The sequence below is a fragment of the Panthera tigris genome, chromosome A3 (genome assembly GCF_018350195.1).
Source record: "Panthera tigris isolate Pti1 chromosome A3, P.tigris_Pti1_mat1.1, whole genome shotgun sequence".
Taxonomy (NCBI): domain Eukaryota; kingdom Metazoa; phylum Chordata; class Mammalia; order Carnivora; family Felidae; genus Panthera; species Panthera tigris.
The window spans coordinates 43,278,296-43,303,438 of record NC_056662.1 but is presented as its reverse complement, the minus strand read 5'-3'; the positions used below and the strand labels follow the sequence as shown (position 1 = coordinate 43,303,438).

Below are 25,143 nucleotides of genomic sequence, written 5' to 3'. Positions count from 1 at the left end.
TGGAACAGCACAGGAAGGGCCTCAGCCCCAGGGATAATGAAACTAATATCCCAGCCCTGGCTGCCTATTTCCAGTGTCTACTTCTGTTGCACTCACACAAACCTAATCCTGACTCACACAACCCTGCCAGGTTATTATTACCCCTATTAGACTTAAACTCCTCCAGCATAGGAGGCCACACCCTCCACAGGTAGTCCATTCCAGGCACGGACAGTACTGACCGTTAATACGGTCTGTCTTCATACTGGCTCAAATTGTATTTCCCAGCAGCTTCCAACACTGGTTCTAGTTTTCCCCTTTGGTCACACATGTAACAAACAAATCTGATACCCTCTCCGCAGGAGAGGCAGTCGATTGTTCAATATAGATCTTATGCCCCATCTGTCTTCAGTGGTATCTTTTCTAGATCCTTTAATCGCTCTCATTATGACACATTATGACTCATTATGACACAGTACTCTCCGCCACTCTTACTGCTCATCTTTGAACTGCCCCAGCTCATCTGTACATCCCTTTTAAACTGAAAATGCTCAGAATGGAAGACGATATAATCTGGGTGTGCCTGGCACCAAGGAAACTAAGCACTACGATCTTCTCTGAAGACAATCAATTCCTGTAACACAGCCTACCTACCTTGCCTTTGCTGGAAGTCCTCCCAAATGGTTGGCTCACCTTGAGCCACAACTAAAACCTCTGAGACTAATGTCACTGCTAACATGTTTCCCTGATACCATATTTGTGTAAGAGGTTATACGACCTAAACACCAAGTCATTCAGGAATCAAGGACCTCGCTGAGAATCTGATGGAAGTGATGGTCCCTCTCCACTGGAGACACACGCGCGCGCGCGTACACACACACACACAGGCGTATGAACTCGGGATGGTCACAGTAAAGCTTTTCGATGGATGTTCTAAGATAAGAGCTCTTGGAGGATACCAGTAGGAATTCATCCTACTAAATGCAGTTCACTGGTATAGCTATGTCAGTGTCATTTGGGACCTGGTCACCTAACAAATCTGCTGCTCTCTGGGACAGCTTCGGTGATGAGTTCAACCTTCTACGTGCCCCTTCTTTGCTCAGTGAAGACCAGCAGCATTGCTGGGAGCTTGTTAGAAATGCAGAATCTCAGAAACACGCCACAGGTCTATGCCAGTACTTCTCAAACTGCTCTGAGCAAATCACCTGGAAACTTATTCAAATGCAGGTTTTGATACAAAAGGTCTAGGGTATGGCTCAAGATATTACATTTCTTGCAAGCTCTCATGTGAGGCTGATACTGCCTGTGCTCAGCCACACTTTGAGCACTAAGGGTCCACACCGTGGTTCTTAAACCCTGCTTCACATTAGAAACACCCAGGAGAGTTTAAGAAATGCTGATGCCTGGGTCATACCCCATGCTAATTAAATCAGAATTTCTGAGGGACAAGACTCAAAGCAAGAGTAGTTTTTAAAGTTCCCAGGAGATTCTAGCATGCAGCCAGCTTCAGATCATTGGTGCACATGAGCAGTTCTCAGGCTTTCTGTGCACCAGAGTCCCCTGGTAAACGTGTAAAAGCTGACTATTGGGCTGCAGCCTCATAGTCTGATTCAGGAAATCTGGGGTGAGACCTGAGGAAGTGCACTTCTACTCAGTCCCCGGGAGCCCTGAAGGTTGCTGGCGAGGCCCTATCACGCTCTGAGAACTATGCTCTACACCATGACCGGTTCACACAATACAGACATAGGCTCTAAGCATGCCCCACCACGCACCTTCAGGCTGAGCATGTGCTCCGTGTCCATCATGCTCCTTGCCACTGATACCACAGCCTGGAGCTTTCTGAAAGCTTATTTAAGTCAGCCACGCACATCCTATAGTTCCACCACTCATTTCTCTTTCCTTAAAACACACATACTTGCCTTTCCCAGGTATTTGTTGTCAACATACCCAGTAAGATTTGCACAACACTTCATCTCCAGAAGTCCTGTCTGATCAAGGGCACAAGCGTAAATATCAATGCAGTGACCATTTGTAGCAGTTCGGTTGGCAAGCATCTCGTAGTGCTGTGAAGAGAGAAAAATTATGTTTAGGAAAGAGCAATGTTATTCACTAGGTATGCCTTACTATACCAAAGGGATGTAACCGAACTTAGGAATATGGAGATAGTTTTCTTTATGACATCCAAATTAAATCAAACATACAGTTTTCAATCTCAAAACACGTTTAGCAGTTTTAACACCACCCACTCTAAGTAAGGACTCAGAACTGGGGCAATAATTTAACAACAGCCAGTATCTGGGAGGTCATCTCATCAAGATCAACTTGCTGACCACAAAGCATGGTCTCAGCAAAGCAGCTGTCACTCCAGAGCAACCTAGACCCAGCACCAGGATACCAGAATTACAGCCTGTGTTCAAGAGCACCTACCTTGGTCGCCTTTTTCATGAAACGTGCATTATCTTTCTCAATATCATGCCAGGAACGAATAGGAACCTTTAGTTCATCTCCAACTACCATGCCGGGCCCTTGGGTGGGGGGACCTCCAGTAAACAACATAATCCTGGCTCCCGTGTTTGGAAAAGTGCCCTAAAACAGTAAATGGCAATATTTTAGAAACATACCGCCCACCCCAAGTATGCTTCCATTTCTCTAAAGAATACTCCAAACAGTTCTCATCAGCTGTGCTGAACACTGTTGACAGTACAAAATAACAGATGATAATGCACAGAAGCAGCCTTGTGTTTTCCAGCCTAAGGGCTTCATACACTTTTTTTTAATTCACTGTGAGCACCTGCCATTGCCCTAATGGCCTCGTGTTTCTCATGCAAACTTCTGATATTTTCAAATCATCACGGGGCTCCTTCATTGTGGATAGTAATAACAACTGAAGTGCTTTCTAAGTCAGTTGACTCAGGTCACAAATGATTTTCAAACAAGGCTAGCAAACACAACTTGAGGTGCCCTGGTAAATTCTGAGTTACCTCCAACAGGCCAACGGCAATGGACAAAGCAACACCAGTGGATCGCAAAGGTCTCTTCCCCTGAGTCACAGGCCATGGGTCCCTCTGCAGCTCCCCAAGGAGATCAGTGAGGTTCATGTCAATCTTGTGAATGGGCTGCAGAAATCTGCATGATTTTCAATGGACACATTAATCCTGGTTTAATAAGTACTCTGGTTTTTAGCTCTAGGTGACACACAGTCACAGCTCTGCAAAATAATTACTCACAGTAGAAAAAACTTACAATTTTATTTCTTCAAAGCAATTTTAGCCAGGGAAACAATTTAAAACTGAATACAGAGCAATTTATATATATATGTGTGTGTGTGTGTATATATATATATGTGTGTATGTGTGTGTGTGTGTGTGTGTATGTATGTATAGTATGGGAAAAAATGATTTTAAATATCAGTTTTAATTACATTTTAAGCAGCAAAGAAATCCTAAAGACAGGTCTAATGTGAATTCAATCCATGCACAGTTCATGTACATGGACCACCTTCATCATTCTAAAGATCTACTTTATTTAAGTGTATTTATTTATTTTGAGAGAAAGAGAGAAATTATGTACACACAAGCAAGGGAGAAGCAGAGAGACAGGGACACAGAGAATCCCAAGCAGGTTCCATGCTGTCAGTGCAGAGCCCAACGTGGGGCTCGATCCCATGAACCATTATTAGATCATGACCTGAGCTGAAATCGACAGTCGGATGCTCAACTGACTGAGCCACCCAGGTGGCCCTAAAGATCCACTTTAAAGTGATTCTCAAGTGTTTCTCTTGAGCCTTCAGAGTAAACACAGAGAAGCACTGGTTTCTTACCACAGTAAGTGGCTGTCCCCAGAATGTCAGACAATGAATTTTATCATGTTTGCTGACTGTTGCCGGCCATAGGCAGCCCAGGGAGTCAATGGGCTGAGGAAAATAAGTGCCTGGTCCTAGGTTTGCTTGAGGACACCCCACAGAAACCTGTTGTTTTATTTAAGACTCAAAAAAGACAATAGCCATGCATAAGAGGAGGGGAAGGCTCGAGTACAGTGGTCTCAAAACCTTTGTGACGATACAACACTAAGAGGAAAAACATTCTGAACAAATCTACCACACACACACGTGGGTGTATATATGTATGTGTAACTACACAATTTAGTTATTAGTTTCAAATATATACTAACATGTTATACAAGTCATTAAACATTAAATACTGGTTAGGCTTAATCATTTTTTTTTTTGTCTAAAAACAAGAAAACAGAAGTTCTAACATTTTTCTTCCCTCCCTTCAGTGGAATGCCCTGCACGCCCACTACTGTGTGTGCAACATTCTATGTTGGTAGCTCACCTGCTTGAAACGAAAGGGTGCTCCTGTGGTTGACCAGGTCTTGCTTGCTGCATAGGCATGGCAGGCTTGGTGAGGCCCAGCATATCCTACAAAAACCAAAAGGACTCATTTCCCACAACACTAGATTGAATAACCAACTACTTTTTAAGAAATCTCCTTGCTCCTGCTTGTGTACAAACAAGGCACAAACCTGTATTTGCTTTGCGGTTAAATCCTTGGTCCCTCGGAAGACATAACTTTTGGAGATTCCTTCACAGCTGAGCTCGTGAACCTGCACCATCCTCCCAAACGTGATCAAACCCACCAGAGCATCTGGAGGAAGGAGACTCAGAGACATCTGCAGGGATTCTTTGAGTGCTTGAAGGTCATCTTCTTCCAGGCACGTGTCAACCACATAGAGGAAGATCAGAGGGGATGGAGCACCTCTCTTTACGCAAAGAAACACAGTGTGATGATCAGTATACAAACAGACATAACCAGCTCTTTTCAAAGCAGATCAGGTATGTAAGTTAATAAGTCTCGTCTATATTTACTGTCAGGAAATATGGACATCTAACTAACTTCTACTCACTTCGTTAAATGACAGGTTCTATTAAAACAAACTAAATGTAAAAACTATTTGTATCCAACGATTTATTCTACATATTTTCAAATGTTTTATTCTTAAGAGAGCACAAGTAGGGGAGGGGCAGAGAGAGGGGGACAGAAGATCTCAAGTGGGCCCGACGCGGGGCCCGAATGCACAAACCGTAAGATCATGACCTGAGCCAAAGTCACACAGTTAACCGACTGAGCCACCCTGGTAACCCTCTACATTTCTGAATGCCTTCCATGTGCCAGACACTGTTCCAGGTCCTGGGATATATCAGTGAACCAAAAGAACAAAGATCTTTGCCTACCTTAAGGAGCTGATTTTCTGGATGGAAAGAGTAGGGGGATGCCAGGAGTAGAGGTAGGGGGCAGGTTCCAGTATTACATAAGAGATCAGGGAAGCCTCAATAAGAAAGTAACATTAGAGCAAAAACCCAGAGGAGAGGGAAGGAGCAATACAGACATAGGAGAAAGAGAATTCCAGCCTAGAGCAAAGGCCCACAGGCAGGAGCATTCCTGGCATGTCCAAAGAAAGTCATGAGACCCATGTGGCTAAACGAGGACACTAAAACAAGTTGAGGTCTGAGTGATAATACAGAGCTAGTCCACAAAGAGTTTTGAAGACTCTCTCTCACTCAGGGTAAAAGGGAGTCATTTTCACCATTGGAGGTTTCCGAACACAGAAACAACATGACATGTTTTTAAAGAGTTACTCTGGCTTTTGGGTTAAGAATAAACTGTAAGTGGGAAAGGGTGAAATTAGGGAGAAGGGTTAAGAGACTGCCCAGTAATTCAAGCAAGAGGCGATGGCTGGCCCAGGAAAAAAGTGGGGGAGAAAGAAGTGGTTGGACTGTGGATAGATTCTGAATATAGACCCAATGGGATTTCCTCGTGGATTGGATATGGAATGTACAAGAAAGACAAGTCAAGGATGAACCTAAAGTTTTTAAGCTTGACTACAAGATGGAGTAACCTTAACAGAGCTGGAGAAAGCTATGGGGGACAGGTGCTGAACACAACCAGTGACCCCTTTTCTAGCCTTCTATCAAGATTGTAAGTAATGCCAATGAGTGCACACACACCATGACCAAGTGTTTAGGATCCATCTGCCCTCATAGTTTTAAATTGTCCAGGGACACAGAAGACGAAGAGAAACTCAATATTTAACACCATTCATTAAATACGCAACAGAGAAGTTACCTGTATCACATACTCAATTGTAGAAAACTGGGGCATCAATTCAGCAGGCTGATTCACCTCAGATATGCCTGTATAAGCAGGAGGAAACTGAAGAGAAGGAAACAAAGCAACGTTTTATTAGGGCGAAAGATATTTATGTTATACCTCTTATTTTCCATATATAAAAAATAGGTAATGTCCATGAATTAATTCTGAAAGCATAGAACACAGACCATGTAACTAAAAATACAAAAATCAAAATTTTAAATCGAAACCCTGCCTTACATTTATATCCCATTGTAACTTTTTAAAATGTAGTTTGAGGGTATGTTGTAACTTTGAGATGATTAAAAAATGCACCAGTAAAAAACATTTTTTAAGCACTGCCTTGCAAATTAAGGGCAGAGACTTCAGCTGTCTCATCAATAATTTATGTGGGAGGCCGTGCTTTACCAGCTGGCAGTGCCCTTGCAGCCCCCTGTGTTCTCCAAGGCCAGAACCCAGGAGTGTGACTGAGCTTCTCTCTTCAAATCCCTTTGGAAAGTGACTGGTGAACTAAGCAGGAGATGGGAGTCAGGAACGCTGAATACTGATATACTGTCCACGAGTAGTTCAAGACATATTGGCCTGGGACTCTAGTCTCCAGGCAAAATGCCTTTGAGAGAAGTGCCACTGGAAATAGAAATGAACCCTCAAGCAACTTGCTAAGGACCACCCTAGAGCTTCCTCTTCATTTTCCCCATCTTTCTTTTCATGATGTCTTACAACATGAAGCTTCCACCACTGCCCTTTGGAGAGTCAAACCTCTGTTTTCAAGCTTTGGAAAGACAAACCTTTCGCTCCACATTTCAAAGAGGACAGAGAACTTGGAGAGAGTTCAGAGAAGAGGGATCCAAATGATAGAAGCGATAGAATGTTGATATGTGTAGAGTACGGTTCTACAGAAAAGGAAGGTAAAAGATGGCAGCCATATGAAACAGAAATGGTAAATGAAACTGTAAGGAAATATGTAAGGAAACTGTAAAACCATCTTTCTTCAAAGTTAAAAATCATAATATGGGAAACAGACTTAAATTAGGAACATTTTCATTTATACAGGAAAATATCTGATGAACCATGAAAGTTAAAAAATAGTTTTAACCAACAACAAAACAAAAAGAAGCTACAGAACAGCAATTCTTATAAACAAGAGGAGCCCTATGCAAATGAGGCATTAAAGAGCTGTAATTGGAACTGAAAAAAAAATTTATGTGGATGACTAATTCTTTTACTTGGGCTTATTATTTTAGCTGTTATCAATAAAGTAATACATGTTCATTGTAGAAAACCTGGCAAATACAAGAAAATATAAGAAAACAGGAAAAGGAGCACTTGGCTGGCTCAATTGGAAGAGCACGTAATTCCTGATCTTGGGATCAAGAGTTCAAGCCCCAAGTTGGGTGTAGAGATTACTAAAAAAAATAAACTTAAAAAGAAAAAAAAGAAAACAGGAAGAAAAAACTCTTTATGTTCCTACCAACTAGAGACAGCTAGTCAACATGTAGGCATATTTCCTTCCAGACTTTTTCTACTTCCGCACAGATGAGCTCATCCTGTATATACAATTTTGCAAACTGTTCTTTATGCTTGACATTGTATCACAGGCATTTTGTCTTTAAATTGATGTTTTAGATCAATTAGATTGATGTCTTACCCAATGTTTTTTATTGTGGTAAAACATGTATAACTTTTGCCATGTTAATCTTTGTTCAGTGTACAGTTCAGTGGTCTTAAGTACTCATCACCACCATCCACCTCCAGAACTCAATTTTTTTTCCAATGGATGACAGAAGTTTAATATCAGAGAGCAGAGATTTACAAACACAGTGACTGAAATTGTATATTTATTTTCACATGAGAGTACCTTCCTGTCATCTACCTAATATTACTTCTTTTTCAGTGTAACTTAACTCTAAAAATCATTCACTATCATGTGTCCTGAACCTGTAAGGGTGTAATAATCCCAAGTGAAAATCTGAAAATTGTGTTCAATGAAAATGTCCTTTTAGAGAACAGAATACCATTTAAACAAACAAACAAACAAACAAAAACAACAAAATAATGACAGATGACACAAACATATGGGAAGATGTACAATCTTCATGAATGGGAAGAGTTAGTATTAATAAAAAATATATACTACCAGAGGAACATAGAGATACAATGGACTCCCTATCAAAATGCTAACAGCATTTTTCACAAAAGTTGAATGAAGAATCCTAGTATTTGAATGGAACCACAAACAAATCCAAATAGAAAGCAATTTTGAAAAGAAAAAAAGAAAACAGAACAAAGCTGGTGGCATCATAATTTCAGATTTCAAGGTATACTGCAAAGAAAAAATACAAAACATCATGGTATTGGCACAGTTACATAGATCAATGAAACTGAATAAAGACCCACACTTACATGGTCAATATATTTACACCATTAGAAAATTAAACAGGTATATGCAAAAGAAAGAACCTGGATCATTTCTTAATGATATATAAAAATAAAAGCAAACTGTATTAAAGACCTAAATGTGAGACCTGAAACCATATATTTATTTATTTATTTTTTATTTAATTTCCAGTTAGTTTACATACAGTGAAATATAATTTCATATACATCATATAGTGATTCGACATTTCCATACATCACACAGTAATCATTACAAGTTCACTCCTTAATCCCCATCACCTTTTTATTACATTCCGCACTAACCGCCCTCTTGGTAACGATCAGTTTGTTATCAATACTTAAGTGTCTGTGTTTTGATTTGCCTCTTTCTCTTTTTTGTCATTTTCCTCATTGGTTTTCTTTCTTAAACTCCACGTATGAGTGAAATCACATATTTGTCTCTTTCTCCCTGACTTATTTCACTGCCTCATACCCTCTAGCTCAGTCACTTGACTTTGCTAATAGCAAGAATCCGTTGTTGTTGTTGTTTTTGTTTTGTTTTGTTTTTTTGGCATAGTAATATTCCATTATATATGATATATATATATGATATATATATATATATATATCATATATATATATATCCATTTCTTTGTCCATTCATTGGTCAATGGACACTTAAGCTGCTTGAAAATTTGGCTATTGTAGATAATGCAGCTATAAATATCTGGGTGCACGTATTCCTCTGAAATACTATTTTTGTGTCCTTTGGGTAAATACCTAGTAATACAATCGCTGAGTCTTAGGGTACTAATATTTTTAAGTTTTTGAAGAAACTCCATACTGTTTCCCAGAGTGGCTGCACCAGTTTGCATTCCTAAGAACTCAATTTTTTTATTTTGCAAAACTGAAACTCTGAACTTATAAACATTTCCTCATTATCTCCTCCCCTGGATGTCCTGATATTAATCCCTTACAAGATTTATGATTAGCAAATATTTTGTGGACTACATTTTTACTCTGCTGACATTGTCTTTTGATGCCTTAGAATTTTCACTATAACTGTATTAAACATGGACCTCAATTCTGAATGCCTTTAAGAGTTGCACATACTCCTGAATCTCTCATGGAGGTGAATTTTGAATGGTACCTGCTCATAATTCCCAAGCCTATAGTTAGTACACTGATTGGTCTATTTATCACTTACTGTGATATCTCACTTACTGTGAGATGTATCAAAAAATGAGATTATTAACTGCAATTATGATTAAATATGTGAATAAATAAATGCATGTTATTAATATCTTAAGAGGTACTAAACCACTATATGCTATACTGGAAATAATTAAATTTTTCTAACAGCTTTATTGAGATATATATACCATAAAACTCACTCTTTTAAATGTATAATTTGATGGTGTTTTAAAAACATTTATTTAGATAGAGAGTGTGTGCATGAGCAGGGGAGGGGCAGAGAGAGAGGGAGAGACAGAATCCCAAGCAGGCTCCACGCTGTCAGCACAGAGCCTGGTGTGGGACTCGAACTCACAAACCATGAGATCATGACCTAAGCTGAGATCAAGAGTTGGACATTTAATCAACAGCCACCAGGTGTCCCAGTAGTTTTACAATTTTTAAATCAAGAAATGCTCAACATTGGTACTTGGACCCTGAAAGTTATAAAGATCAAAAAGTGAAAATTCAGTAGTGTACACACTATGCAATTAGAATAAACTGAAGTCAAATGAAATATACACGACATATCTGTTTTCTTAGGATAACATATTCACTGCCTACAGAGGACATCAAAAATGGGAATTTTATGTCCCCTCCAGAGCAAATGATAAAAACCCACATAATGAAACTGAGTCATCGTTCAACAGAAAAATCACATATGTTCAGTGTTCAATTATGCTTAACAAAAGCTATTGCCTTGAGGTCAGCAGAAATTGATGACTACCCAGACAGACACAAATTCAACCTTACTTAATTTTTTTCAGAGTAATTCAACTAAAATGAAACACAGAAAAACACTTAAAAAAATTCACATACCTGATTTCTTTGGAAACAGAAATTACAGGCCCAAAGTTTTGCTCGATAATCAACCTGACTGTGAGAAAGATAAATATTATAGCTAGGTACCATTTTCATTTGTAATGTGGAAAGCATTCAAATGTAATCTTTAAGTTTAGTAAATCTCATAGATATGTTTCAGATATCATTCTGAGCATGAATGGATGGAGGGATGTAAAATGTCTACTGCAGTTAAGAGTTATGGCTGTTAAATACACCAAAAATTTCCTTCAAACAGCAGCACTGAAGAATTAGTAAATCTTTTTTTCTCTTTTCTAATTCCCTTGACAATACTTAAAATGTCATGATTTTATATAAGTTACAGGTTATTCCCTTTTGTCCTGTTCTTAACATAATCTGTGTGATTTTTCTAGCACTTTTATTGTTAAGATACGTGAAACCACTAAATGTCAATACTAAATTTCACACATGGAAACACTTGCCTGACTTTCACCTCACCTACCTCACTTGAAGAAAGGTTGGGAGGCATGCTTCCTAGAACTGGTTAAAGATAATGCTTCGGTTAGTTTTTTCTCCCTTTCTGCACTTAGAAAATTAATAAGCAATGGCTACCTCTTTGAAAGAAGAGTAACAGCATCTTATGAATGGGTGTAATAAGTAAAAGTAAGGGGAATGAAGTAAAAAATGTTCCTTCATATGAGTGTTGTTTTTCCCTCATATAAAAGTCTTACCTTTTAGACAATATTTCTGATACTCTTCACCTGTTTAAAGATTCTTTCAAATAATGCCCACATTTCAGGAAAATATCATAGGTCATGATCTCAGGTACAAAACATTACACTTAACCATCATTAAGAGTTATAATTTCTTCCACCTATTACTTCCTGCCATACAGCATCACCATACCAGGTAAGTATGAGAAAACCGTCAAAAGCTTTCTGATTTTTTTGGGAAAACGCTTCGAAAGGTACCAATATAATCTATGGTTAAACCAAAAACAAATTGAAATAAGAAAAAAAAGTGAATTCCAATCCTTTCCCTTGACTTCTACCTCATTCCTGTAAGTTCCAATTTTATCTCAAATATTAGGCCAGCAAGACTCAGACTTCTTCAAGCATTCTTTTTTAAATATATATATATATTTTAATTGTATGTAAATCCTAGTTAACATATAGTATAAGAATGGTTTCGGTAGTAGAATTTAGTGATTCATCACTTACATATAAATAACACCCAGTGCCCATCACGAGTGCCCTCCTAAATGCCCATCCCTATTTAGCCCATCCCCCCACCCTAGACTTCTACAAGCATTCATAACCTCAGAATCTCACCATCTACTACTAATCCCAAATTTGATGATTTGCCCAAATTGAATCACTTTTATGAGAATCACATAAAAATCATAATATACTGCATTCTTCCTTTTTACTAGTTTTAAAAAGAATTCATACCAAAGTGGATTGAGAATGGCTTTGCAAGTCGGCCGGCTGCAGAGCACAGGTTCATATTGTACGGGAGGCAGGTCTGGACGTTCTTTCAAAGGAGTGAGGAGACAAGCCAGGGGAACAACCATTCTTGTAGCCTCGAGGCGGCTGGAAGGCCACACATTCCAACTAAAGCGCACACCATCTCTTTCTTCATTCTGCTGAATGAACTCCAAATATGTTGCCATAGTCTGAAAAGAAACTATAGATGAGGCTTTTTAATTTTATGTGAATTTCTCAACTAAACTTCAAAAAAGAAGATGGTCACCCAACAATGTTCTTTAAAACACTTAGTCTGGGTGGCTCAGTCAGCTAAGCGGCCAACTTCGGCTCAGGTCATGATCTCACGGTTTGTGAGCTCCAGCCCCGCGTTGGGCTCTGTGCTAACAGCTCGGAGCCTGGAGGCTGCTTCAGATTCTGTGTCTCCCTCTCTCTCTGTTCCTCCCCTGCTCGCACTCTGTCTCTCTCTCAAAAATAAATAAAGATTAAAAAAAATTAAACACTTAGTCTAGAAGAACTGGTCACTGGAGGATGACAACATCTCCCTTCCCTTTGACTCCCAAAGCCAATTAACTTCACAGTTCTCTTTGCCTACTATTCCTTTCTCAACTCTCCTCTCTAGCACTTAAATAAATGAAAAGATGTGGGGGGTTTACAATCATTTGATCATTTCCAAGCTGCAAGTAGTTGAATAATACTAATGTAAACCTCCTCATAGATCATGCAACATCTCAACCAAGCCAGTTCTAATTCCCCTTCCCCAAGAGTCAGTCTCAAGCCTTGTTTCAGCACCCAGCTACCTTCCTCCCTGATCCCCTCCCTTCCTTGCTTTATTAAAGCAAACACTGCATTAAATTCTACTTTCCAAGTGATCTTGTTTTTGTGCCCTTTCCCCTCCTCTGTTACCTGGGGAGACAAGAACTGGATGCTGACGTTGTGAGTCCAATTTGTAATGAGAACCACCACCAGTTCCTAGCAAAAATATTTCTACTTGGGATCACCAAAATTATAATGCCAAATTTGCTATCGTGCTGAGCGAGTCCTTCACCAGGACCTTTTCACCAGGGTTGCTTATGTTCGTGCCTCGAAAAATTCTGGTTGATAAAATAACCATTTAGACTAAGCTTTTCAAACCCAGACAATGCCAACTCCATTGAGTGTTTCATACACCCTATTTGCATTCTAAAGTCTAGGCTAAGGCTAACACATATCTCAGCCACCTAGGGTTCACGGGAACAAGACCCTCAAGAAAAAGGGAAAAACAGGCAAATTAAAGAATCTATGTTATTAGTGGCCTCTAGTGCTCACTTCCTGAGGTGCTGAATAATAAGTGTCTCCAATAATAAGTGTTATTATGAGAAGTGCCATACTGTAAATAATACGGACTAAGGGAATGATTTTTTGAGGGTGGGGGGCTAAGGGTGGGGGAGAGAGAGAATCTTTTTTTTAAATGTTTATTACTTATTTTAGAGACAGAGATTGAGAGAGCTCCTGCAGGAGGAGGGCAGAGAGAGAGAGGGAGACAGAGGATCCAAAGGGGGCTCTGCACTGACAGCAGAGAGCCCAATGCAGGGGGCTTGAACTCACAAACCAGGAGATCATCAACCCGAGCCAAAGTCGGATGCTTAACCAATTAAGCCACCCAGGTGCCGCAAGAGAGAGAGAATCTTAAGCAGGCTCCATGACACGGGCTCAATCTCACCACTGTGAGGCCACAACCTGAGCTGAAATCAAGAGTTGAATGCTTAACCGACGTAGCCACCCAGGGAATGATTTTATGCGGCTAGAAAAGCAAATGAAGGAATTAGCCCACTACACACAACCCAGACCACAAAAATTCTAAATGTTTGCTCCAACGGACACTCTAAGGCATCTACTTGTTATTTCTGACAAAGGCGGGAAACTGAAGCACCCTTTACATAGGAGGCCCTTCTGCAGCTACGAAGTGGCAAAGGGATAACTCAGGTGGGAATAAACGCAAGTTCTAATATCACAATTCTCCACAAGTACCTCAGCAGGTTTCATTCACTGACTGGTACCCACTCAAAACATTAATGAAAGATACTGGCTCCATCCAATGTCCCCAGGCAGCTACATATTAAAACCTGCTCTTTCCGTTTCCCACTGTCTCTTCCCGTCGCCTCTTCTAGAACATGGATTCTTAAATCTGGGCACAAAACCAACGGGGCACTTCAGAGCGTCAATAAATCTTCTGAAGCTGTATGCAAAATTGTGTGCATGAGCGAATGTGCATTTTTCTAGGACGGTCGATCTTTGACTCACATCATATTCTCACAGGGGAGGAGTTTCTGAAAAGGCTAATAGATGAATGGATGAGTTAATGAATGAATGAAAAGAACTTTAAAGGTTCTGTAGAAGTGTCTGCCAAAACTACACACACGCCAAAAACTGAACCGGTCATTCCATCAAATCATAACTTTTCAGGACACGGTAGCCAAGTTTAAGCACAGTTTAATGCTTCAAGCGTAGTCCGTAGCCCCGGATCCTAGTTCCAGCTGTCACGAGGCAGAAGTCATTCATCCCATTTCAGGTTACTCAACTCTAAAAAGAAACCTGAATCCTTCCGCACCCCGCGATTCCTAGGGTTCCCGAGCCAGAAGCCGGCCGGCCGCACCGCCTGACCAGGAACGCGTCACTCTTCAGCAGACCCCTGGGTCACTGAGTCCCTAAATTCCTCTGCCCGCCAAGCCGCCGAGAAGAGGCTTCGCCCCAGGAGCAACCCATTCGGTCCCTACAGAGACTCCAGTCCGTGCCCTCGGCTCCCCATCACCTGCGCTCCCACTCACCTGGCAGGAGCAGTTCACCTGGCCGCGTCCGCACCCACAGCTGCTAGAGCCCCGCTCCGGCTCCCACCGCCAAGTCCAGCTCAGCTCTCAGACGACTGGTCAGCGACCCTGTGCGTCACGCCACAGCGCCGTCCTCTGGCCAATCAAAGAGGGTCTCCCCCGGCGGAGAAGCGGAAGCAAGACTCTCAGTGAAGCCACGCCGCCATCTTGGAATGGGGCAAGCCGGTTGTTCTCAGGCCACAAAACCACCGCTCCTCAGACCCTACGTTCCTCCACGTTCACCCCTAAACGTTTGTGCTTCAGAAAACTCAGGTGCCTGCGCGACTGTTTCCTAGGTGCAGCCGGCACGCCTCAGGGATTCGCCCTGATCCAACATGACTTCCGCCCGCCCAACTGGGAAGTCCCTCTCATCGCCTTAGCTACCGGGAAGCGAGAATGATGACGTGTGGCACCGGAAAAAGGAGAGGCGGAGGAAACTGAAGCTTGCCGGGAAAAGGTGTCAGCGTGGAAAGGGGCGGGGCGGAGGGAGCGTGGGTCCGCACACTACCTTTGGGAATTCAGCACGCCTAGCAATACTTCATTATGTTACTGCTCGCTATGTTGACTTCGCGTTCTCTTCGGGGATTGACACTAGCGCACAGTTACTCTCTGCGTGTCTAGCTCTGTCCTCCATCTACGAGAAGGTGAATAATTGGGAGTGGTCATATTCACGCATCCTGGGAGACTAACCAAACTCCTAAGTATATAGAACACAACTTTCTACAGCCACTACAGCCTTTATATACCTTTTTCTAAGTGACAAAAATGAGCACGTTTATTAATCTGACTCCGAGATACAGCCTGTCTATAGTATATTTTTTAAAAGAAGCAAAGCTATATAAACTTAAAATGATGCTTAGAATATATCTAGACATTCAAGAATTACCATTAATTAGCTCAACTTAGTACAAAATTTTCGGCTACTTACAGAACACAAACTAGTTTTAGGTCAATATATTATGAAACATACTCTTAATATAAAAAGTCTGTCAATTAATGATTCATTTTTGTTGAACAAATTTACGGTTTTCATGTTCCTAAACCATGTCAGAATAACATTAGGTTTTACATCATTAAGTGAATAAATTTAGGCAGTTTGCATTAATCTCTCAGTAAGGAAGCAAACTCAATTAAAATAAATACACATTTGTATTATAGTTTACCCCGAGAAAAGACATAGCTGTGTGGTTTTTTTTTTTTTTTTTTTAACCAAACGTTAAAAGAATATCATTTACCAAAGACTTGCTTTAATTATTTGATCCTGGCTTCGTTCTATACTAGAATTTTCTAAGAAGGGTTTTTAAAATTCCTACACATTTAAAGTATTGGAAGTTTAATTTCATTATTTTTGGGTAGTTTTAGGAATATTTGATTTATGTAAGTATGTATTTATCTCAATAAGCCAGTCAGAACAGAGCTCCTATTTATTTATTTATTTAATTTTAGAGAGAGATGGTGAGTGGGGAGAACGTAGAGGGGTAGAGGGAAAGAGAGTGAATCCCAAGCAGGCTCCACACACATCGTGGAGACTGACTCAGGCTCTGTCCCACGAACAGAGCCAAAATCGAGTTGGATGCCCAACAGACTGAGTCACCCAGGCACTCCGGAACAGAGCTCCTTTAAGAGACATACTAATCTGGGGTGCCTGGGCAGCTCAGTTGGTTGGGCATCCGACTCTTGATTTTGGCTGGGGTCATAACTGATGAAGTTTTTGGGGTGATGGGGGATTCGTGGGGTCCAGAGCCAACGGCCATGAAATAATTCTTGAAGATGTTTTTGGTGTAAAAAGGTGATTTTATTAAAGCATGGGAACAGAACCCATGGGCAGGAAGAGCTGCACTGGGGTCTTGAAGGGAAACTCATTATACCCTCAGGTTGGGAGGGGGTCAGGGATAGAGTAAGTCTCTAAGGAATTTTGGAAGCAAGGTTTCCAAGACCTTGAGGGGCTAGCTGTTGCTAGGGAAACACCATTTATCACTGTTTAATAAAACCTCATGAAGGGTCATGAGACTCTTCATCATATGAAATGCATATCCGGGGGCCATAAGCTTGGAATATGATTGCCAGCATATATCTTGGGGCAGTTGAGATAAAGGAAGTTGATTTACAGGATCCTTGAGGTTGGGGTAATGTTAAGCTAAGGTTTTCTTTTGCCCCTAACAAAGTGTCATTATCAAGGCAGCTGAGCTCCTAGAGGGCGGTCACTCTGCTGGTTTCAAGGACTTGTCAGTGGGCTGTAGACAGTAAGGGAATTCAGTTTTGCGTTTGCCTTAGTCTCCCACATTACCATGGCAAGCACTTAAACCCCTTTCCTTTGTTCTTGGGTAGTTGGGAGTGTCTGAGGAATATCACACATATTCCACCTTGGGGGGGGGGGGCGGGTAGAGTACCAGCCTGAATTTTGCCCTCAGCCTGCCTCATGCTCCTTCATCAATGATGTCACTGTTCCTGGGTTCCAGCCCTGTCCCACTGACAGCCTTATGTTGGGCTCCACACTGTTCACACAGAGCCTGCTTGGGATTCTCTCTTTTTCTCTGTCCCTCCCCTGCGCGCGCTCTCTCTCTCTTTCTCAAAATAAACAAAAAATTTAATTAGGAAAAAGAGACATACTAATCTAATTTATTAGAGGTATCCAAACTTAGTAAACATTTCACACTCCACAACATGTGAGGGCCTTTCTTGGTTATAGCCATAAAGACACAGAGCTGCATAGACACAAAGAAAGTATACAGCTTTGGGGTGTCTGGGTGGCTCAGTCAGTTGAGCGTCCGACTTCGGCTCAGGTCACGATCTTGAAGTCTGTGAGTTGGAGCCCCGCGTTGGGCTCAGTGCTGACAGCTCAGAGCCTGGAGCCTGCTTCGGATTCTGTGTCTTCCTTTCTCTCTGCCCCTCACCCACTCATGCTCTGTCTCTCTCTCTGTCAAAAATAAATAAACATTAAAAACATTTTTTTAATTAAAAAAAAAGAAAGTATACAGCTTTGATCCTACAACTTTAGTCACAGGTCAGAAGTAAACACAGAAACACAAAAACTCACCAGATCAGATATAGAGTCATTCTTCTTTCCAGGAGCCATGAAAATCTTGACTGATTTGAACTCATAAATAGACAAAAAAGGCAAACAAACAAAAAGGACCAACTAGATTCTCTGTCATCTCTTATCCAAAAGAGAATATATCTCTATAACTACCAATTAACTTAGTGAGACCACCAAATGGTCAGAATATAAAGTCAAATTCCTGATTGTTGTTGCCACCAATGATGAGAAACCTATTGGCTGTAGATGTATCAGAAACAAAACCAAAAATACAAAATCATTAAAGAGAAAAAAACCTAAAAAAAAAAAAAAGAGGTTAGAGTGGGAGAGAGCCAAAGCATAAGAGATGGTTAAAAACAGAACAAACTGAGGGTTGATGGGGGTGGGAGGGAGGGGAGGGTGGGTGATGGGTATTGAGGAGGGCACCTTTTGGGATGAGCACTGGGTGTTGTATGGAAACCAATTTGACAATAAATTTCATATATTAAAAAAAATAAAGAGAAAAAACCTAGAGAAACAGAATCAGTTTATTGTTGTATGATTGCCACTTGAATATTCACTGTTCACTCTGAGAGCCAAAAGCAAAATATTCCCGGGCTTAATTAAGCAGCCCACAAGGTATTCTTCAGCAACATGATTTACCTGATTTTGTTAGGTGAATCCATTGGGATGCTGGTGAAACCTTCAAAATTGTTAAAGTTTCAAAAAGGTAAAATTCTGGCCCTCATACAAATATAAAATGAGCATATGTCAAAAACTCATTTATTAATGAGGTAACAAGTAAGGATGTTCAGACTGGTTCAAGGAAGAATTTGATTTATATATTCATATTCCCTACCACACAAAACTCATTTGCATTGCTGTGGACAAGACTCATTTGCATTGTTATGGACAGGAGACATTTGCATTACTATCAGTTTTCTGTAAATTAATTTCTTTCTCTGCAGAGTTGTAAAATAGCTTAGTCAAAGATAGAGGCACATACCCCTTACAATCAGATGACCCCAGAGAGTCCTTTAAAAAATGCCCAGCATTCCATGGAAGTTCACCCATGTACTTTTGACTATTTCAAAGTCTTTCACAATTTTCATGACATATTATTCATCATCTATAATCTAATTTCTATGTTTCTGGCTCAGACTTACCTAACATGAGATTCATATATCCGGCAACCTGCTAGATATCTCTGGTGTTTTGGCACCTGAATCTCCATGTGTCCTGTCAAGTTAATTAAAAAGAAGGCCATTAGACTGATGTGGCTCTAATGCCATGACAGCCTACTTAAGCAAACTAAAATGTAAGTACAGAAATGCCTCAAGGTTATGAAATTGAAACATTGAATACAATCAACAGCCAACTGGACAATCAAATAATTTCTTCTCTTGGCTTCTACACATTTTCTGTTTAAGTGTTTTCCCTGACTCCTGTTGACAGAGGGCTCCTAACCACTTGCGGTTTGATGCTGTTTGATTCAAATTGAATTTTGCTCAAATAAACTCTTACAATTAAAAAAAATTTTTTTAATGTTTATTTTTGGGAGCGTGCACATGAGCAGGGGAGGGACAGAGAGAGAGGAGGACAGAGGATCCAAAGTGGGCTCTGCACTGACAGCAGTGAGCCAGATGCGGGGCTCAAACCCACCAACTGTGAGATCATGACCTGAACCGAAGTTGGATGCTCAACCGACTGAGCCACCCAGGTGCCCCAACTCTTACAATTTTAGGATGCCTCAGTTTATCTTTTAATGGTCCTAAGCTGAATTCATTGTTCCCCTCGCCCTAAACTAACCTGTCTCTTGTACTTTCTATTTCACTTGGAGATACCATTCTCCTCCCAGTCATCCTAATAACTAGGGAGTTATTCTTGGTCCCTCCTTGTCTCTCGTGGGGTTCAGGACACACTACCAAAATATGACAGAGTAGCATATTTAATATTTTAAGCTGAAGGATTTTGAGAGAGGGTAGGTGCAAGGAAGGATCCACTGACCTTCCCTGTCTCCCTTCAAACAGGTCATAAGACCATCATATGAAAGGTGCTCTGTTTTTACCAGGAGGAGACATTTGTTACCTCTGCAGACAGATGGGTGAGCCACACAAATGCCATCTTGGATAAATCCACAATGACTATCTCTCTGTGACCCGAAGCATTCTCCATAATAGCTACTCCCCTCCCACACTTTCTTTTGTCTAAACATACTATTAAGTACACCCTTGGGACATAACATTCTTAACTTTCTTTGGAGATGTGACTATGACACAACTATTCTCAAACATTTCCTCCTGTGGGGTGGGGAGTCTCCCGGAATGTATTCCCAGTCTCTAGGGCTAAAAAAGCAGGTCTTATGAGAGATAGGGCCGCAGAGATCTACTCATCCCCTTAGTAAGCCATTTCTGTAGGGGTGCCTAGGTGACTCAGTTGGTGAAGTGTCTGACTCTTGATTTGGGCTCAGGTTATAATCTCATAATCAAGACCCGCATTGGGCTCTGCACTGACAGGGGACTCTGCTTGGGATTCTCTTTCTGCCCCTTGCCAGCCTGCATGCACTCTCCCTCAGAATAAATAAACATTAAAAAAAAAAAAACCCACATTCCTGTCAAGCTGGATTTATCAGGATTTTCCTTTGGTTTTACGACTCCTTGAGCCTTTGGAAGTCATTTTGTGTATGCCTCCCTTTCACAGAACAGATGCCAAGAGGAATCAGAATGAATAGGCCTTGCTAAATTTCTTCCCTTATTAACTACCCTTATTTCATATGCTTTTGTTCTATTGCATTTTCCTCATGACCTACCACTCTTCATAAAACCTAGCATAAAAACAATCCGGTTTAACTGCTTTGTTGGTTTTTCATTTCCTTCAACAAAAATTTTTTTTTAATGTTTATGTATTTTTGAGAGAGAGAGATAGAGACAGAGAGCAGGGGAGGGGCAGAGAGAGAGGGAGACACAGAATCTGAAGCAGGTCCAGGCTCTGAGCTGTCAGCACAGAGCCCAATGTGGGGCTTGAACCCACAAACTGTGAGATCATGACCTGAGCCGAAGTTGGACACTTAACGAACTGAGCCACCCAGGTGCCCCGGGTTTTCATTTCCTGATGAAGGCTCCCATGTCATGTAAAACATATTTTAAAAAATCAATTTTTTGTATGCTCTTCTCTTGCTTATATGTCTTTGGTTTCAGAGCCCCAGCCAAGAACCTAGAAGGGTAGAAGGAAAAGATATTTTTTTCTTCCCCTACCTCTTCAACATCCCAACCCTGAAAGTAATAATGCATCACTTGGACCTGTGGGTTTTTTTATTCTAAATGCTTCTCATTTCCATCTACCTACTTAGTTCAAGCCCTCATTCACTTTTCCCGAATGACCACAATAGCCTCCTAAATGACCTCTTTGCCAAATTTTGCCAAACCCAAACTCACTTTGGTTGCCAGAGAGATTTTTCAGAACCACACATCTGACCCTGACCTTGCCTTGTTTAAAACTACCTAGCTTTCCCTCACTCACAGGATAAAGTAGATGTCCCCTCTTGCTGTACAAGGGTCTCCATGATCTATTTACCTCAGTCCTACAGTATTGAACCAGTTGTCTCTCCCAGCCTGTACGCTGTCTCACCTCTGTGCTCCTGTATGTCCCTCCTCTCTGCTAAGAACCACCCAGTCACCACCATGCTTTTCCCACTTGACTCTGATGTGTCCTTCAAGACTCCAAAGAAGCTTTTCTTATATTCTCCTTTCTTCTTCTTGGTCAAAACAATAATATGTGAAAGAAATAGCAAAGGAGCTCAGAAGGTATTTGCTTGGACAGTGAGTTTGGAGAGTCACAGACAAACCGCCTAAAGAAGAGATTCTGACCTGAAAAGAAAAGTTCAGGCAAAGGAAGGTGATTCAGAAAGACAGTCAGTATTAGAGGTTGGTGGTGGCTGAGTGTGTCAGAAAAATGAAAACAGCCTTCTCAAGTTCTTGAGAATGGCTCTTTCAATGTTAGCAAATGATGTACCAGACAGAAATGTGCATTTTCAATGTTTTTAGTTCATAAAGATGATGTTTTAGTTTTGAAACCAAGCTATATTTTCTGTGATAATGGCAAGTTCAGAAAATGGTTGCCCAAGAGATAGAAGGGAGAAAAGAAAACAAGGGAGATTTAATGGTAAGTATATAATCTTTGCCATCATTATCGACAAAACAATCTGAGAAGGTTGACAGTTGAGAACATTACCTTATTTTTCTCCTTCTCAAAGGAAGAGTCAACTACCTTGTGAGTGCAAAGAAACACAAATCTTTTTGTGTGTGCATGTGTGTGCAAAAAGGTGATTTTATTAAAGCACAGGGCACAGGGACAGGACCTGTGGGCAGAAAGAGCTGCTGAAAAAAGATCTTAAATCTTAAGGAAGGATAAATCCTTTTCAGCTCACAGTTCCTTTTAATAGAGTGTCATTGTGCCTTGAACTAAAAACCACTAAGCAAACGGTCTCTAGGCTACAGGAATGCCTCTGCTTGTTTTAATTTATATTTAAATTTTAGGGGCACTTGGGTGGCTCAGTTGGTTGAGCGTTCAACTCTTGATTTTGGTATCGCTTCTCGGCCTTCTGGCTAAGATCAAGTGCAACTCTTGATTTTGGCTCACATCATGTTCCCAGGATCATGAGATCAAGTCCCACATCAGGCTCTGTGCTGAGTGTGGAACCTGCTTGAGATTCTCTCTCTCTCTCTCTCTCTCTCTCTCTCTCTCTCTCTCTCTCTCTCTCTCTCTCTCTCCCCCTCTGCTCCTCTCCCCTACTTGTGCCTGCTTGCTCTCTCTCTCTCTCTTTAAAAAAAATAACAAAAAATAAAATAAAATAATTTTTAAACAGCTTTATTGAGGTATAATTGACACACAATAAGCAGCACATATTTGAAGTGTATAATATGTTAAGTTTTGACTACTATCACCATCAGGATAGTGAACATGTATATCATCCCACAATGTTTCCTTGTGCCCCTGTTATTTTCCATAGTTTTAACTTATTATTATTATTATTTTAATGTTTATTCATTTTTGGGAGACAGAATGCAAACAGGGAAAGGGCAGAGAGAGAGGGAGACACAGAATCTGAAGCAGCCTCCAGACTCTGAGCTGTCAGCACAGAGCCTGATGCAGGGCTTGAACTCACAAACAGTGAGATCATGACCTGAGCCAAAGTCGGATGCTTAACCGACTGAGTCACCCAGGTGCCCCTCCACAGTTTTAAGTGAGTGGAATAATACAGTATGTACTCTTTTTTTTTTTTTTTTTTTTGTCTAGCATCTTTCATTCAGCATAATTATTTTGAGATTAATCCATGGTGGTGTGTGTCTCAGTAATTCATTACTTCTGAAGTGAATACGGTTACATTTAAAGTCCAGACTAATATGGGGTGCCTGGGTGGCTCAATTAGTTAAGCGTCTGACTTTGGCTTAGGTCATGATCTCGTGGTTGTGTGTTTGAGCCCTGCCTTAGGCTCTGTGCTGACAGCTCAGAGCCTGCAGCCTGCTTTGGATTCTGTGTCTTCCTCTGTCTCTACTCCTCCCCTGCTCTCACTCTGTCTCTCTCTCTCTCTCAAAAATAAACATTAAAAAATGATAAAATTCAAGCTAATATGTATGGAAGTGGCCTTATGAATATTATCTGTGTACTTTATTTATAAAGACTAATTATGACTCCCTCAGTAAACTATTATGCTTTTGCATTAATATATTATACATTGCAATTAATAAAGTAATTTCAAAGTAAAAAAAATAAATAAAATTCAATAACATTGACTTCTTTTTAATGTTTTATTTATTTTTGAGAGAGAGAGAGAGAGCATGTGCAAGTGGGGTAGGGGCAGAGAGAGACCTGCAGAGGATCTGAAGTGGGTTCTCCTCTGACAGCAGTGAGGCTTGAACTCACAAACTGCGAGATCATGACCTAAGCCGAAGTCATATATGCTCAATGTGCTGAGCCACCCAGGCACCCCTCGACTTTTTTGTTCTTGTTGTTTATGTATTTATTTTTAGAGAGAGAGAATTAGCAGGAGAGGGGCAAAGAGAGAGGGCAAGAAAGAGAGTCCTAACAGCATGGACCCCGATGCAGGGCTCAAACCCAGAAACCGTGAGATCTTGACCTGAGCAGAAACCAAGAGTTGTATGCTTAACCCACTGAGCCACCCAGGTGTCCCAATAACATTGGGCTTTTCAAAAAATTCATAGTCTAAAGTTCAAGAAGAAAGAGTATGCGTGGCTCTTCCTAAAGAATGTGGTGGTGGGGCAGTGTATCTTGATCACCTGCTTGTGCCTGTTCAAACAATAAACTGCGGGGGTGCCTGGGTGGCTTGGTTAAGCCAGCAGGTCTTGATTTTGGCTCAGGTCATGATCTCGTGGTTGGTGGGTTCAAGCTCTGCATTGGGCTCTGTGCTGACAGTGTGGAGCCTGCTTGGGATTCTCTCTCCTCCCTCTCTCTGCTCCTCCCACCTCATTATCTCTCTCTCTCATTCTCTCAAAATAAATAAATAAACTTAAAAAAAAAAATAAAGTGCCTAAGAGTGTTTCTCAGTAACAAATGCAGAAACATGCCTGATGTACAAAGTGAGTAAGTTCATAGAAGAGGCAAGGAATAAGAAACACTTTTCTGTTCATTCTAATTTTTTGTTGTTGTTTTGAGAGAGAGAGAGAGAGAGAGCGAGCACCCAAGCAGGGGAGGGGCAGAGGGAAAGAGAAACTTATTTTAAATATTTAATTATTTTTGAGAGAAAGAGAGAGAGAGCGAGAGAGAGAGAGCGAGAGAGCGCACGAGCAGGGGAGGGGCAAAGAGAGAGGGAGACATAGAATCTGAAGCAGGCTCCAGGCTCCAAGCCATCAGCACAGCCTACAAACCGTGAAATCATGACCTGAGCCAAAGTCAGATCCTTAACTGACTGAACCACCCAGGTGTCCCAAGGAAGAGAGAGAATCTTATGTAGGCTTCATGCCCAGTGTGGAGCCTCACGTTGGGCTCCATCCCACCACTGGGAGATCATGACTTGAGCCAAAATCAAGAGTCAGATGCCTAATGAACTGAGCCACCCAGGCGCCCCTGTTTATTCCCATTTTTAACCACGTGAGCATACATTTGCCCACCCCAGTATAAAAGATTTTGATAAATCTATAAGGTATATGTGTTTTCTAAAATTTCAGGACTGCCATATTATAATAGGTAAACCACTGCATTGCTACTTCAGTTTTCCCAGTCTCTAAATTTGTTAAAGTATT

The 25,143-nt window shown here is 41.0% G+C and overlaps 1 protein-coding gene and 1 long non-coding RNA gene across 4 annotated transcripts in view; both read right to left on the bottom strand.

Annotated features, from left to right (window-relative positions):
* Positions 1-14,945, bottom strand: part of SEC23B (SEC23 homolog B, COPII coat complex component) — a 45,076-nt gene extending 30,131 nt beyond the window's left edge. Inside the window, exons 1-9 of one of the 3 annotated variants that reach the window (XM_042980968.1) lie at positions 14,830-14,945; positions 11,990-12,224; positions 10,557-10,614; positions 6,105-6,191; positions 4,504-4,740; positions 4,314-4,399; positions 2,961-3,105; positions 2,407-2,565; positions 1,927-2,042 (exon numbers count right to left, since the gene is read on the bottom strand). In XM_042980968.1, the coding sequence (XP_042836902.1) occupies positions 1,927-2,042; positions 2,407-2,565; positions 2,961-3,105; positions 4,314-4,399; positions 4,504-4,740; positions 6,105-6,191; positions 10,557-10,614; positions 11,990-12,210 (1,109 nt within the window). In that variant the 5' untranslated portion in view covers positions 12,211-12,224; positions 14,830-14,945. The remainder of the gene's footprint in view (positions 1-1,926; positions 2,043-2,406; positions 2,566-2,960; positions 3,106-4,313; positions 4,400-4,503; positions 4,741-6,104; positions 6,192-10,556; positions 10,615-11,989; positions 12,225-14,829) is intronic. The other 2 variants (XM_007096552.3, XM_007096553.3) reach the window with 2 other exon arrangements.
* Positions 14,946-17,749: 2,804 nt separating this feature from the next.
* LOC122236992 lies at positions 17,750-19,163 on the bottom strand. Its single transcript, XR_006215184.1, has 3 exons — positions 19,051-19,163; positions 17,906-18,201; positions 17,750-17,785 (listed from the first exon to the last, which is right to left on the bottom strand). It is a non-coding gene; the product is annotated as an uncharacterized LOC122236992 (long non-coding RNA).
* Between the last annotated feature and the right edge of the window lie 5,980 nt (positions 19,164-25,143).